Source organism: Coccinella septempunctata, chromosome 1 (assembly GCF_907165205.1).
Source record: "Coccinella septempunctata chromosome 1, icCocSept1.1, whole genome shotgun sequence".
NCBI classification, from domain to species: domain Eukaryota; kingdom Metazoa; phylum Arthropoda; class Insecta; order Coleoptera; family Coccinellidae; genus Coccinella; species Coccinella septempunctata.
In genome coordinates, this window is record NC_058189.1 from 60,565,351 (window position 1) to 60,581,211 (window position 15,861).

At 34.3% G+C, this 15,861-nt stretch overlaps 1 protein-coding gene and 1 long non-coding RNA gene across 3 annotated transcripts in view; both read right to left on the reverse strand.

Annotated features, from left to right (window-relative positions):
• The window catches only part of LOC123311412, a 40,124-nt gene continuing 24,263 nt past the window's right edge, over positions 1-15,861 (reverse strand). For both annotated transcript variants that reach the window (XM_044895346.1, XM_044895337.1), the window contains exons 5-7: positions 1,795-1,956; positions 903-1,005; positions 1-762 (exon numbers count right to left, since the gene is read on the reverse strand). In XM_044895346.1, coding sequence (XP_044751281.1) covers positions 673-762; positions 903-1,005; positions 1,795-1,956 — 355 coding nt within the window. In that variant the 3' untranslated portion in view covers positions 1-672. The remainder of the gene's footprint in view (positions 763-902; positions 1,006-1,794; positions 1,957-15,861) is intronic.
• LOC123311427 lies at positions 7,124-8,665 on the reverse strand. The gene is made up of 3 exons (XR_006537487.1): positions 8,206-8,665; positions 7,973-8,135; positions 7,124-7,895 (listed from the first exon to the last, which is right to left on the reverse strand). It is a non-coding gene; the product is annotated as an uncharacterized LOC123311427 (long non-coding RNA).

Here is a 15,861-nt window from a genome sequence, read left to right on the forward strand (position 1 = left end):
TCGTATAAATATATATATTTTTACACAATTCTTCTACAAACTTCAAGGGAAGTCTTGCTAGGAGACAAAAATAACTTACTCGATTCACTATATATTCTTTCATATAATTCTACATGATGTTTACGATCTATAATATAATTTCTTATGGTCTTTGAAATAATCAACATCTTTAAAATATTTAAATAAACTATAACACAGTATATCAACTGAAGTTACTACACATTCAATCGAACGTATTGATGTAAACACAATAAAAAAGTCTTTATTCTTCCACATCCCTTAAATTGGGTGCAATATGGAGTTTTGACATTAATTCAGAAGCACTTTAATTTGGAGAGTCACTAATTCCATCTTTTTCATCGTCTTGTAAAGTGATGGCAAAATTACAAAGAAATAATTCTTTTTTTCAATGCTTCACCAGCATTCAAGTAAGTTTTTATGACAATGAAAATTCTTTTTATTGGTGGTGTTCTCGGTGCTCTCGAAATAACTCATGTGATAAACTGAACCGATATCCTTGGAAGTTTTGATGATAATAATGAGGAAAAATTCTGGAGTTTCTTCGATCAGGAATGATCACGAATCAGTAGTTTTATAGAATAAATTATCGAAGTTCAGGTGAGTGCTAAATAGATAGAAATAGATATTTTAAGAACCTATTCTCCAGGCTGTTTATTCCTTGTTCCCGTGTTTAATTTGAGGAGTTTGTGCTGGGGTAGGGTCGTCTTGGTATAAGGGATTCTTAACCTCCATTTCACCAGTCTGAAAAGAAGAAAGGATGCTCAAATACTCAAGAAATTTGTTCTTCAATTATATTGTTTTATTTGGGGTTTTGAAGGATCATGATTAGAAATGACACCATTAAAATGAATAATGGGAAAACATGTATTATTTTAACTTACTGGTGCTAATCCAGGACATTCATACACAGTGTAATCTCCTTCTTCATTCTCCTCATCTGTGTCTGCGTCTGACACAGAACCATGACGATCACCATTTGCTGCTCTGCAAGGAAACAAGGGTAAGTGATTTTTTACATATTCCACCAGAACGAAGTTTTTCTCAACTAATATGTAATAGAAAAGAATATTAAGAGAGGTCTACACCTTTTTAGAGGTTAGTTCAAAAAGAGAAGATGAATATCTTACGCCAGAAACCACTTATTTATATGGGGTTTTCATTATAATTCAATTCAATCAGTTCAACATCTTGGAAAGTCAGAAATGTTTTAATTCGTCAAACGGAAAAAAAAAATAAAAAAAATTTTTCATTGAACAACAAATATTCATTCATGTTATTAACTTTCCGAGGTGAAATTATCTCTTCTATGAATTTCCAGATGGAAAATTTTTCGGAAAAGTCCCTACATTGGCTACAATTCGTATCCTGGTGAAATTGAAGAAAAAAACGTTCGTTAAGTGCTGCCATCTTCGACGAAAGTGGAAACTATTGTAATATTCGTAACCTTATGAATAAATATAATTTTGAAAAAAAAGACGACACGTGAATAAATGAAACATTTCCAAATATCATCCTATTACCTAATGATATTTTCACCATTGATATAAGGGGATTTCCCCAAATATTGAAAACTCAAAAACAATTGCTGAAAACTATCGAAATAATTTATCTTCCCTCTCGTGTGTTATTAGAAATTCTCTATTGTCGTTAAGAAAAAAAAATTATCTAGATTATCAGATAGACGAGAAACTGTACGATTTCATAGACTCCGAGAATTAATTTTTCCTTAATATTTTTTCCCGAGTAACTAGGAATGGTCCAGAAGGAACTTACTTCTCCATAGCAATTATCTGTTGTTTCTGATGTTGGTAATGGTACATTTGAGCAGATTGAGCCAGTCTCCTATCGTTCGAAGGAGACGCGTCTTTGTTAGGGCCTGTTACCCCATAAGCTGGATAGTCTACGTCCGTAGCATTCTTGACGTGCTTCTGAAGGCTGTAAATAGAAGGACGAATCAGTTGTTGGCGTTTCCTCAACAGAAATAATAATGGTTCTATTCTAAGTTCAATGATTCATATATTTTCCATGATCTAATAATTAGCAAATTAGATTACGGAATATGAATTGTATCATTATCCTGATCGATATCATTTCAATTGCATTATGTACGAGCGGAATATTAAAATATTAAATATAGAAACCTTGTTTCGGCTCCGCTTTGTATTGAATTTGCGTCATAAACGCACAAAAAAACACCATTGTGTGAATTATCTGATGACAGATTAGTTTGAAAAATGAAAACAGTCCTTATTTGAAACTTTTCCTTTGAAAAATATACAGGGTGTTCCTAAATTGAACGTACAAACGAAAAGGGGAGATTCCTTAAGTGAGTTTAAGAAAAAAAAGTCCCATAAACATGCGGTCGCAAACGTTTCGTTTTCGAGATACAGAGTGTTGAAGTTTGAATTTTTTTCAAGTTTTTTTCTCATAGTATCTACACTTCATAAGATATTCAACTGAAATTTGGCAAAGATATTACATTTTAGAGTTCTCACCACGTGACATGGAAATTTCGATAGAAGATCTACAGGGTGATAATTTTTCTGGAACACTACCACCTGTTCTTCTGCAGAACTTTTTTTTGGTGAGAAACTGTTAATTTGAAAAAATGTAAAAAGAAGCTTTGTTCTTATACTAAACTTTTCGGTCTCTTGTAGTTTTGTCGTATCTACCAACGATTTCGAGAAAGAAACTTGAAAAAAATTCAAACTTCAACACTCTGTATCTCGAAAACGAAACGTTTGCGACCCCATGTTTATGGGACTTTTTTTTCTTAAACTCACTTAAGGAATCTCCCCTTTTCGTTTGTACGTTCAATTTAGGAACACTCTGTATAAGTATTTCACATATTAGCATAGATACATTTTTTTTTTAAACTGAATATCGACACTTTCATTTCAGTGCTTTTTTGCGTTGAACATTTTCAGTTCTGTTGTCTAGTGCGTAAACCAATAAAGTTGAGGTTTTGCCAATTATGCAGCAAACACTCGAGGACTGTCCCTGCGGTTCATCATTGCGAATGCAAGTCACACTGGAATTCGCAGACGTTCAAACTTGAATGGCTGTGGTTGGAACCATGGGGATGCAAGGGTAGAAGGTCTGCTGTCCTCTCCTTTGTAATTGCCCTTTATTATCGTGGCTTCAATGACATTGTTCATCAGTTTTTTCACAGCAAGTCTGGTACCCTTACGTCCGTTACATGTATACTCCATTCACTATTACTTTAGCACTCGGTTGGCCATGGAAATTTCACACATTTCACTCTGTGTAGTTAGTATAGTACGAAAATGTGGGGTTATGACGCTTGTCAAAACATTTTTGGGTTTGAAATCAACGCTATGTTCCCCGTTCTACGTAAAAGTTTCTGTTACGTATTTTATCACAATGTCGAATTTCTTCGGAAAATATGTGACGAACATAATTGGAGTTTATACAAACTGATTGGAGGCATACCAAATCCAATTATTTGCATGGAAAATACAAGAGATCAGTATAATATCATAATATGCACTAGCTTGAGGAAAGTTAATGTTCGTTTCCTTCTTTGGCTAAAGTTGGAATACGTTACATCAGTTGTAGATTTCAAAAATATCAACCCGAAGATGAAATGCATATGTTGCAGTGGTTGGGAATGGGTATCTCCCGAAAGAATTTACAGATAATTACAAGAATGTTAAATTGCATCAGTGTAAGTAAAAGGAATTAAAGGAAGTTTGAAGTTTCAAGTCAAAATGAACTTCACCTTTGAACAAAAATTTCACATGAATAAACAATTAACAGGACAACTGGCGCGTATTTGTGGCTGTTCATCTTAATACATTGATATAATAATAATAATGAGGTATTTATTGGTACATTAAGTCATTCACAATGTAGAGGACAAGTCAAATGAAAAATAGAAAAATCAATTTTCGGAAACTTATTCTACGATGACATTAATCGAAAATCCTGTAGTAAACTTTTCGCATTAATTCACTCAAACATAAAATTCTCAAATGGCACCACTTTTTCGGGTCTCCTAATAGAAGGAAATTCTTTGTCATCCTCTTCATTCACAATCTTTCTGATTATGGAAATATTCAGCTGAAATATAAGTCGTTCAGATTCAGATGAAACATTATATAAATTCTCTTACATTGAATATGTTCGCTACCGTCTGACGTAATGTTGATTTTAGAATGTCAGGGTATAACTATTTAAATGAGCGGACCTGAATTCTAAATAGCACTTCCTGAAACCCTGTCTTCTCTTTTCGGCATTTTCGTCAGGGGGGGTTAACTATGATTTTCCTAATAAAAATTGATATGAGTTGTGGCAACGGCGTTATGACATTACCGACATTTCATGAGTGCCAACCTTACTCCGTTCTAGTTATAAAAACTTTAGAAAATTATTTCATGGCCAACCGACTGCTAAAATAAATGTGAATGGAGTATAGATATTCTATATTACGTACCATTACAATAGGGAATACTCCTTCTGACGAAAATGATGTATTTTTTATGGAATATCTTTGAAACGTCACAGTTTGAAAAAACCAGTTCAACCGTTTTCCAAAAAAAATTATTTTAAGCACTTAAAAATGAAAAATAAAAATGGGTAGGTATTTAAAATTTAAAGCGTTTCATTTCGATTGCACAAGTTGGCAACATCGACTGAAATATGCCTTGATAATAAAGGCCAACAAATACATTATCTTGATGAGATAGACAAAGATGGCTGTCTATGAAGTCCGCGACGAACGAGGAAGGTCGTAAAATTTTATGAGATTTTTATGGCCGGTTGCAGTTTAGGCTCGCCAGTAAGTACGCGACTGTATATCAACAGCTGTTATTTTATAAACAAGCTGATCGGGCATTGTTCTTTTCATTTTCTAGTACGCGCTGTTGCCAAATCGTAAACTTGAAACCAAGCGATTTAAATTTTTAAACCCCATATTTGAAGAATGATTTTGAATAGTTTCCGAGGTGCATTTGAAAAAATCATGAATGAAACTCATAATTATTCAGTTTAAACTTGCATATGCAGTGATAACTCAAATTGAGGAGAATTCCCTAATGGAGAATTCTAGTAATGAATCTCGAAATTCCATCATGATCGATTCAACCGTTTTGGGAATTTTTCGAAGGTCAACTTTCGAGTAGCGTATCTTCCAGGAAAATTATAGTAGATTTTAATGTGATACTTATTCTGAAAGAGCAACTCTTCTATTGATAAATCTGAGAATTTCATTCATTTCGGCACAACCGTTCGGTCTTGAGGAAGTTTCAACTGACCCCATCTTTTTGGGAATTTTTCGAATGTCAACTTTCGAGTCGCGTATCTTGAATGACTTGTGTGTGTAACTCACTCTTTATATCGATAATAAAACAGGAAAGACTCACAAATATATGGTTTTATTCTGATGTCCTCTATTCGTCGATTTCCTTCTCGTACGGTACGATGTAGGTTCAAAGAAAAATTATTTTCCGTAATATTATCCTACATTCGAATTCCTTAAAGTTGCCCCCAAATCGAATACTTCTTTTCCAATTATTTATGAATGAAGGGAAAGCACAAAGAGTGTAGAGGCTAATTCGACTCGCCGTCTGTTCCGATATTCCTGAATAGTACTGTCAGTATTTCAGAAACGATGCCTATTGGCCCAGTCGTTCGAGTTCTATTGTTATTCGATTGCGGGCCAGTACTAACAGCAATATCGGAACAGGCCCTCGGTATAAATTCGATACCCAATTTAGAGAATGGATCACGTGAAAAGGATGGAGTCTGTATTCGTTCGTCAAATTATACATCAAAGAATCTAATCGCACTGTGTAAATTCTTATAAGATCAAAGAAAATTCTACACTCTGACATATTTTGCAGTCGGATTGAACATTTATGAAGTATACCGATGGGACTTTCTGAAACCCTCTGAGATTTTTCAATTAGAGCCTTATTGACTATTCTCTTCTTTTATAACTTATAATGAAACGATAATAATCGAAGGGTAATGGTTGCAAGTGATAGTGTTGCTACTGCCCTTCTGAAGGTTTATTACTGTCGTAGAAGTTCCAATGGGGATTGAATGATAAAATTAATGTGCAGTTTTACTGTCTTGGTGTTTTGTTTGATACCTATTAAAACAGCCAATATGAAACAACTAAGATGCCAGATTCCTTGGAAATATAGGGCGAGTCTTTGACTTGTAGATATATTGTGTTTTATCCCTTTCCCAATTTTGTCCGTTATTCGTTAATGTTAAATCTTCTCCGAACACAAAATTCCACCTACATCTTTTAGTTTCATTATTACTACCATTACATATCACAAAAATACTGGAAATTTAAAGAACACAGCTCTTAGAAGTAAGTTAACTAATGAATATTCGAAACTTTTGAAAAATAAAAGTATTATTCATATTTTCTCGTAAAAATAAAAAATACGTGTGAAATTCTAAAAATTGGGTACTTTGGCGCAATGCAATTTTGTTCCATTGAACTAAAGAAAGAAATGGAAGGGACTCTCGGGTCAGCAAAAGTGAGGCCGACTGAAATAGACAATTGGATGTATATCTTTCTCTCTCTGTTCTTGCGCAAGGGGAGATAACCTATTAAAGTTTGAATTTAAATTTTTGACGTTTCGTTTTTCTGATTTGAATCGTATTTTTTATCAAATCAGGACTTTTTCTGAGTTGATTATGCGATTATAGATAACCTCTATGCGATGTGAATTATATTTTTCATAGTATTGTAGAAGGAATTTAATAATTTTTTTGCCAAACACCTGCAACAATGAGATGGGGATATCTGAAATTTTGGACCCGTTTCTCGAACTGTGATGATTGGAATCATATTTTTCATCAATTCAAGACGTTTTCTGAGTTAATTTTGCGACGTTGATCATATTTTTCAGAGCAGTGTAGACGGAATTTAATAAGTCTTTTTTTGTATGAAAAGAACAGAAATTTGTTCATTTTAACTAGATTAGTATATTATGAAAGAATGTAATCATGTGAAATTCATCAAGGTTTTAATCTACATGTTGAACATACATATTTTCCTTCTACTATAATGAATTTTAAGTTAATTAAGGAGCGTTGTCCAAAAAAAAACAAGTGTCAATTCTTTCTATATTTTTATTATATACAATATATAAAATAGTTTACATATATCTTCAGTAATAGTCTACAATGAAAAAGAAAATTATTGATTTCAAATAATTTAAATTCACTCGAAAACTTACATGTGCTCTGCTTCTCATCGGATTAGATTAGGTTAGAGGGATCTTCGTTTGCAATTAATATTACAAATGGTGCCGACAGTAATAAACAAATATAAAATATCACAGTGGTAACAACATGCATACAAACACAATAAAAATAAAAACAAATCTCATCACATATTCTTTCTCGATAAGAACTTCTATAGAATATATAGTTTCATTTAAAAGCAACCTTTTCACTTCTCTCCTAAAGTTCATCTAGGACTTGTCATGAAACTCAGAAGAAAATTTATTATATAGTTTGGGGCCGCAGAAGTCCATGCCCTGGTGTATGCGCTTCAGATGGTGCACTGGAATCTGCAAGGAGTCTTTATTTCTTGTTTCATATGCATGATTTATAGAATTGGTCGGAAAGTTCTTCCAGTTCTGATGCACATAACACAGTGAGTTGTATATGAAGAGTGATGAAACTGTAAGTATTCCATGATCCTTGAATGTCTTGGGATATTATTGAATACACTTGGTACAGCATCAAGTTTCAATATTTTTCTTGTATAACTTGGATTATGAAGGTAATCTTCACATATTCTACTATACTTTGAGGGATACCAATTTTCCCTTCCTACAGCAGTAATCCAAAGTTCCAAAATATCTGGGCGTTTAAAAGGAAACCTAAAATAAAGTAACATATAATGCTTTAGAAGTCGCAAAAAGGGATCTCATAATGAAAATATTTAAAATAGACCTACCTGTGGAAACTCTTTGGCTCATTTTTGTTCGGCTCATTGGAGCATCCTTTAGCAACTTGTTACAACCATCGTTGTAACAAGAGTCTGAAATTTACCAATTTTGCGTGACTGCAAACAGTACTGATATTGATGGGGACAACAATGATTTGAGAAACACAAAAACCTATAAAATACTTTCTCTAAAACTTTATACCACAAATTTACAAACAACTTCAATTCTGAAGATTACTTACTTTGATTTTTTTTTAACTGTCCAGTTAATATCGAAAGAGGTCTTTTCAGACAGTTTCAACCCTTTTAATTCCCTCGGGTGGCCAGGTAAAGGTAATCTGTCCCTTCACTAGATCCATATTTCTCAGAAACCGAAAATCCAGATACTTAAAGGTTTTCGAGTGGGATTCGGAGATTCCCCGATTTATTTGAGTTTTTTCAAGTTTCAAGCGAATATTAATCGTGAGTTTTAGCATTCTGAACACTTTTAGATCTCTTTCCAATTGAACACAACCGAAATCATCCCAAAAACTAATTTAAACTGAATAATCAACAAAACCGTCAGCTGATTGATGTAAACAAAACATCTAAAAGAGAGAGAAGGGATACCCACCAATAGTCTTTCTCTCTCCCACACTTTTGGACACACTTTCGACCGATTTGCTGAACTGCGGGTCCCTTCCATTTCTTTCTTTAGTTCAATGTTTTGTTCAAAAGATAGACAGTCTTGTATTGTCATATTGTGTGCTGTTATAGACTAGGCTGCTTATTCTGAAGGGGGTGGCATAGCTATACTGCATTCACATTTATTTCAGCAGTCGGTTGGCCATGAAATAATTTTCTCAGTTTTTGTAACTAGAACGGAGTAGGGTTGGCACTCATGAAATGTAGTTAATGTCATAACACCGTTGCCACAACTAATATCAATTTTTATTACGAAAATGCCGAAAGTGATTGAAAAAAGAGACAGTGCTATTTAGAATTCAGGTCCGCTCATTCAAATAGTTATACCCTGATTTTCTAAAATCCACAATACGTCAGACGGTAGCGAACATATTCAATTTAAGAGAATTTATATAATGTTTCATCTGAATCTAAACGACTTATATTTCAGCTGAATATTTCTGCAATCAGAAAGATTGTAAATGAAGAGGATGAAAAAGAATTTCCTTCTATTGGGAGACCCAAAAAAAAGGTGGCATTTGAGAATTTCATGTTTGAGTGAATTAATGCGAAAAGTTTACTTCGATTAATGTCATCGTAGAATAAGTTCCCGAAAATTGATTTTTCTATTTTTCATTTGACTTGTCCTATACATTGTAAATGTCTTAAGGTACCAATAAATACCTTATTATTATTATATTAATGCATTAAGATGAACAGCCACAAATACGCGCCAGTTTTCCTGCTAATTGTTTATTCATGTGAAATATTTGTTCAAAGGTGAAGTTCATCTTGATTGAAACTTCCTTTGATTCCTTTCACTTATATTGATGGAAGATAATTTTTGTTGAAGAATTTAACATTCTTGTAATTATCTGTTAATTCCTTCGAGATATACCCATTCCCAATCACTGCATCATATGCATTTCATCTTCGGGTTAATATTTTTGAAATCTACAACTGATGTAACGTATTCCAACTTTAGCCAAAGAAGATAACGAACATTAACTCTCCTCAAGCTAGTGCATATTATGAGATTATACTGATCTCTTGTATTATTTTCCAAGCAAATAACTGGATTTGGAATGCCTTCAATTAGTTTGTATAAACTTCAATTAGGTTTGTCACATATTTTCCGAAGAGATTCGACATTGTGATAAAGTACGTAATAACAGAAACTTTTACGTAGAACGGGCAACTTAGCGTTGATTTAAAACCCAAAAATGTTTTGACAAGCGTTATAACCCCACATTTTCGTACTATACAGAGTGAAATGCATGGGCGTAGCCAGGGTTGAGTTTCGGGGGGGGTTTGAAATGAAATTTTTGTGATTTTGACATATAAAGTGAGACTCTTTGAAACTGATATTATGTACCTAAATTATTTCGGGGGGGGGGGGGGTTTGAACCCCGAAAACCCCCCCCCCTGGCTACGCCCGTGGTGAAATGTGTCAAATTTCCATGGCCAACCGACTGCTAAAATAAAAGTGAATGGAGTATATATCTTTTTATTAGTTTTTATTCAGGCCCAATCGGAAAAAAATCACCCTGTACATAGGGTGAGTCTTCCACTCGTAGGAATATTTATTCAGTAGATTCTTGAGTTAAAAAAAAACACTCTTTTTCTTATACCATTTCTGTCGATTCGGCCCTGATGAAAAGCCATTTTAAGATTTCATAATGAGTTGTGCCACCCCTGGAAAAACAGAATTGCCTTCAGAATAACTAGCTAAATCTGTGACACTACACATCAGTGGACCTTTTACACAGAGTTGTATTCAGCCAAAGTCCTAAATTTTTCAATTTTCACAGATAGTTTTTAATTTTTGAACATCAAATTACTCGAAAACATTACATTAAACGAGAAAATATGAAGAATACTTTTATTTTACAAAACGTCCAAATATTCATTAGATAGTCCAACTTAGTTTCAAAGGTTAGGTTCTTTGAATTTTTGTTTTTTTCATGGTACGTTATGGTCCTAATTAGAAAACTGGAGGACATGGGTAATATCTTGTGTTCGAAAAAAATTAAACAAATGAATGAAAAACTATAATATATTCTGAAATTCATTTTATTCGATGAAACCGTTTGTGGGATGGACTCAAAATAACATTTTCTCATGGTTTTTCAAAAGCCTGAATCGTTTAAACCGAGCCGATTCCGAAGAAATGGCAAAGGAAAAAAGTGTTTTTTTGACCTCAGAAATCTACTATCAAAGACTCACCCTGTACGTAACAAAAAAAACTGTCTTAGCGTACTAGCGACAGTGTGAATTCATTGACATTTTTCTTACTCACAAGTCTTGCGAGATCTGGATAACGCCGAGTTTAACATAAATTATGAACTCTCTCACATTGTGGAACATGGAAAAATTGTTGGAGATTTGCGAAGCACAAGCGCGCAACTGCCCGGAAAAGAGTTTTCCAACTTCGTCCCATCTAGGGCCGACATGAACTGAATGCCGATGAATGGATTGGACATTTATATACCTCGGAAGTACATGCTTTGGTAACGTATTTGTGTATGTAACTCAAACAGTCCTCCGGTGAATAAGGTTGGTACTTGAAAGGGGCTCATTCATGTCAGTTTCTATGAAACTGCTTTGTTCGAATTCTAATTACGCTCATTAAAGTGGTTACGATGATATCCTGACTCTAAATGCGCCCGGAAACTATAATCAATGACATTAGCAATGTTATATAAAGAGTCAGACGACAATATTTCAAGAAATTTTACCGAGTCCTTTCCTTATACAATATGAATATATGTACTTAATGACCAAAGTTGAAATTTTATTTTTTTCTCATTTGTAAACGTCAGTTTCCAAAAACACAATATTAATCAAGAAAGTTTATTTTATCAAGTCAATAACTTGTAAAACTGACAGTTAACTTGCAAAATTTTCACAAGTTAGTAGTATTATTTACATAAAAAAATTTTGTTTTATCGTCATATATGTTGAAAATCATGGTACAATTGTTATTTCCAGTAACACAGATTTTTGATGATGAAGAGTTGATAGTGATGATGATGAACCATCTGTTGACTCAGAAACTGCTGAACTCGAGGACTGCAGAACATTTGTACTCTCCTTACTACCAAATAATTTGCTAGACATTTCGATTTTTTTGTTGACCGAATCATCGACATAACTCATCGCAATTTCGGTGATCTTCCACCCTCCTGCACGCTTTAGTGCTAAAATATCTCCACCCAAATCCGCAACCATAGTGGCTCCAGTTCTGAGAAAGGAGTGGTCGGTGTATAACTCTGGGTCTTTTAAACCTAAATATTTCGCTATTTGCTTTGGGACACCACCAATAGTGTGCTGACCAGCATTAAGGGAAATGCACTTCTTTACATGTCGGTATGTCAAAAAAAATCTTAGGCTTTCTGTTCCAGGAGGCCGAAGATTTACATATTTTCTGTATAACATGCAGGGCTTGAAACTGCAGTCATCATCGGTTATGGTGAATCTTCTTGTTGTTAAATTTTTTGTTTGCCGCAATGTCACAATAGCGTATTTTCCCATATCTTCTACATCATTCATGTTTAAGGAGAGAATTTCGTCACATCGACAACATCCAAAAATCCCAAATATTGTTGCAATTTTCGCCAGCAACCACTGCTCTGCAGGGGCATGTAAAAGAAATTGTTCAGCCTCTTCTTTACTTAATACCTTGGCCTTTTTTGGCGTATAAGGCTCATTTTTTCGTTTCAGAAACGCTATTACCTTTTGAAATCTGCAAATGACAACTGAACGTCATATTTTTCAATAAATTTTTTAAGGAAAACAAACCTGCGAACAGGGGCATTTTCTTTCATTTCCAAGCAGCTTTTCAGCATAGACCATTTTGCCCATAAAGCATTAGGGCTGAATTAGGCTGATAGTTGATTCAAGTAGACCAACAAAACATCTTCAGTTACCCCAATCACACTATTTTTGTTTTGCCACTTTTTGAAGTCGTCGTATTCTCGCTCGTACCTTGAAGCTGATTTTGTAGGTAATAAACTTGAAGCTACACTGCTGGCTGCCTCAATAATTTCTTTTGGTACATTCATTTTCGCTTTCGCCAAAACAAATGTAAAGAAAAATAAACAGACATGTTCATGGCAACGCTTCCATAGCTTACGACATTTGCGCAAATTATTGAGATTTTTTTGGAATTTATCTAACCTTTTTACAAATGAGAAACAAATAAAATATAAAATAATACACGCAAGGTAACGGATTTTACTGGCTCAGGGAGGTAACTGACTCGCTTGCGGCTCGTCAGTTATATCCTCCATTCGCCAGTAAAAACCCTCTTACCTTGCTAGTAATGTTATATACTATTAATTTTGACCTATAACTAGAAAACAAAAGAAGATAGTGAAATGCAGTTGATGGCACTAAAATTATCTCGAAAAAAGAAAAGACGAACGTACTATGCCATTCATTTTCCTCTATCTCGTTGGGTTAAAAAGTTGTAGTTCAGGTATCACCAATTTTGCCCACTCTGTACATACTCTTATCCTTATCAGAGATAGAGGAGGAAGCTACAGGGTGATTTTCAAAATTCATGGAAATACTGAGACCATTATCAATGACAGACTCATCGACGAAATTTATTGAAACTTGGGAGGTTATTGACAGATCGAAAAGTTCAGTCAGGACAAATATAACTAAATAATAACAAACCAAACAGGACATAATATAACTAAATAATAACAAACCAAACTTGCACCTGCACCATTTTGCAACAACCAAAGTTTCGGTGCGAAATTCACTTACAGTGTGGTTCAACGAAAATTTAACACCTCGATTTTCCAGATTTACAGGTAAAAGGTCCATGAATTTCGAAAATCATCAGAAATTAGTTTTTTATAGTCAATCTCTACTCAGCTAGTCCTACTCTACGAGGATAATTTGATATCTAGTTAGCCTAGACCATTGCGTTACCATAGCAACGAACAATAACTCATTAGAAGTGTCAGTATGAAGTTTGAGGTCGAAAAGTAAACCAAAGTTACGCAATAAATTAAAAGAAAGAAGATGTCCACTGAAATTGTGAAAATCGAAAAATTGGAATATCGAGCCATCATCAAGTACCTGTATTTGAAAGGGTTAAAAGGTAAGCAGGTTTACGAAGATATGCTTAATACCCTTGGTGATCAATGTCCTTCGTGAAAAATTGGACTGCAAGCTTCAAAATAGGTGAATTTTCTATTGAAGATGATGACCGATCGGGAAGGCCAGTTTCTGTGTCAGTTCCCGAAAATATCGGTGGCTCATGACATAATTTTATCAGGCCGTCGTATTGGGCTAAAACGGATATCTGAAGCACTGAATATTTCATACGAACACGTTCATCATTTAGTTCACGTCAATTTGGACATGAGAAAAATTGCTGCAAAATAGATGCCCAAATGATTGAATGTTGACCAAAAGCGTGCAAGGGTAGAAGCATCGCGTTCGATCTGTGCTTGATTTGAAAACGATGTAGACTTCTTAAGCCGAATTGTTACTATGGATGAGATTTGGTACATTTCTACGATCCAGAAACAAAGCAACAATCAATGGAATGGCGACACTCTGGTTCTCCAAGACCTAAGAAGTTTCGTGTCCAAAAATCTGCTGGAAAATTTCTTGCTTCGGTTTTTTGGGATTTCCATGGAGTAATCATGATTGATTTTTTGGATAAGGCTACAATAACCGGAGATTAATATTCGACATTACTGACCACTATACGGAAAAAAATTAAAGAGAAAAAACGCGGAAAGCTATCCAAAGGTGTTTTGTATTTGCAGCCCCAGCACACAAATCTCATGTTGCCATGCAAAAAATTCGTGATTTAGGGTTTGAATTACTAGAACACCCCCTTTATTCAACAGATTTGGCTCCATCCGACTATCTCCTGTTTCCTCAACTGAAAAAAAACTTTAAAAGGTCGTAAATTTTCTTCCAACGAGGAGGTAATGAAAGCTGTGGAGGTCTGGTTTGCAGAACAAGAGGAAAAATTTTTTTTTGGAAGGTGTAGACACTTTGCAGGTTCGCTGTAATAAATGTATCCAATTAAGAGGAGATTATGTTGAGTAATAAAATATTTTGACATTGAAATTTTGTTTGGTTCTATAGTAAGCTAAGAATTCTTCAATATATCCTCGTATTTCTGATGAGAGTATGTAGATTTACTCCCGGAACACCCTGTATGCAAGAATTTGGGATGATTCCTTTTTCAAATGGAGCAATTTGAAAATATGAGCCAAAACCGGAAAGCATCAGTCATACGAACGATGTAAAACGTAAAACCCATCATGTGGGATATTTTTGGAATTGCCTGAGTATCATCTATCGCAGTGTATGAAAGATGTACAGTTTATCAAGATTAGCAATAAAATAGTTTTTATTTTTGTGTCCTTATTCCATTTTTGAGTATATTTTCGATAAGCAACAACCGAATACGAGTTCAGTTAGTGAAATATATTCAATTTCCTTTGATGGCAGCAGAATTGAAAGCAAACAAGGGAAATTCACAATAGAAAACTCACAAAAAATACAATTACTCCCTCAACAACACCAGGGACCCAAATAGCTATCAATTACGCTTATTCTCATACCATTTACATTTTTTTTCTGGATTTTGGTGATTTCTTTGGAGTTTCAAACAACCTGTTACGTCGCGTCGTCAAGATACTTCTTTTTCAAATAATTTGAGTTGCTAGGGAGTTTTTTCTAGGAGAGCGGGCTATGATAGTTATTTTAGACAGATTGTAAAAAATAAAAATAAAGAGACATACGTCGATTAGAAATTAAAACATTCCTTGTATTTAACATTGATTCAGATTTGTTTCTTGTATTTAACACAACCTTTTACTGTAGGAAAATAATTATTTAATGAGGAAAGGTAGAATGTATCAGAGGAAAGGAACGAACCATTGATCGAAAACCATGAATAAATAATGACCAGGCAACGGTTCTATAACTCGTTTTTATCCTCGCCGAAAAAAAATGTGGCTCTAGAAACCAAAAGGTCTGATCGATAAAGGAATATCCTCAAGTGACGGTATTCGAATCCAAGATGCCTAAGAAATAAGCTTTCTCCAGTTAAAAGTTCCAGAGTCACGTTCTCCGCAAATGATGTTAAAAAGTTTGGGTGGAAAATCAATCTTTCTAAACAAACGATGGGATCTACCTACATAGGAAATGCATTGGAAATTGGATACGCTGAAGTCTTTATATGAATTTTTGCC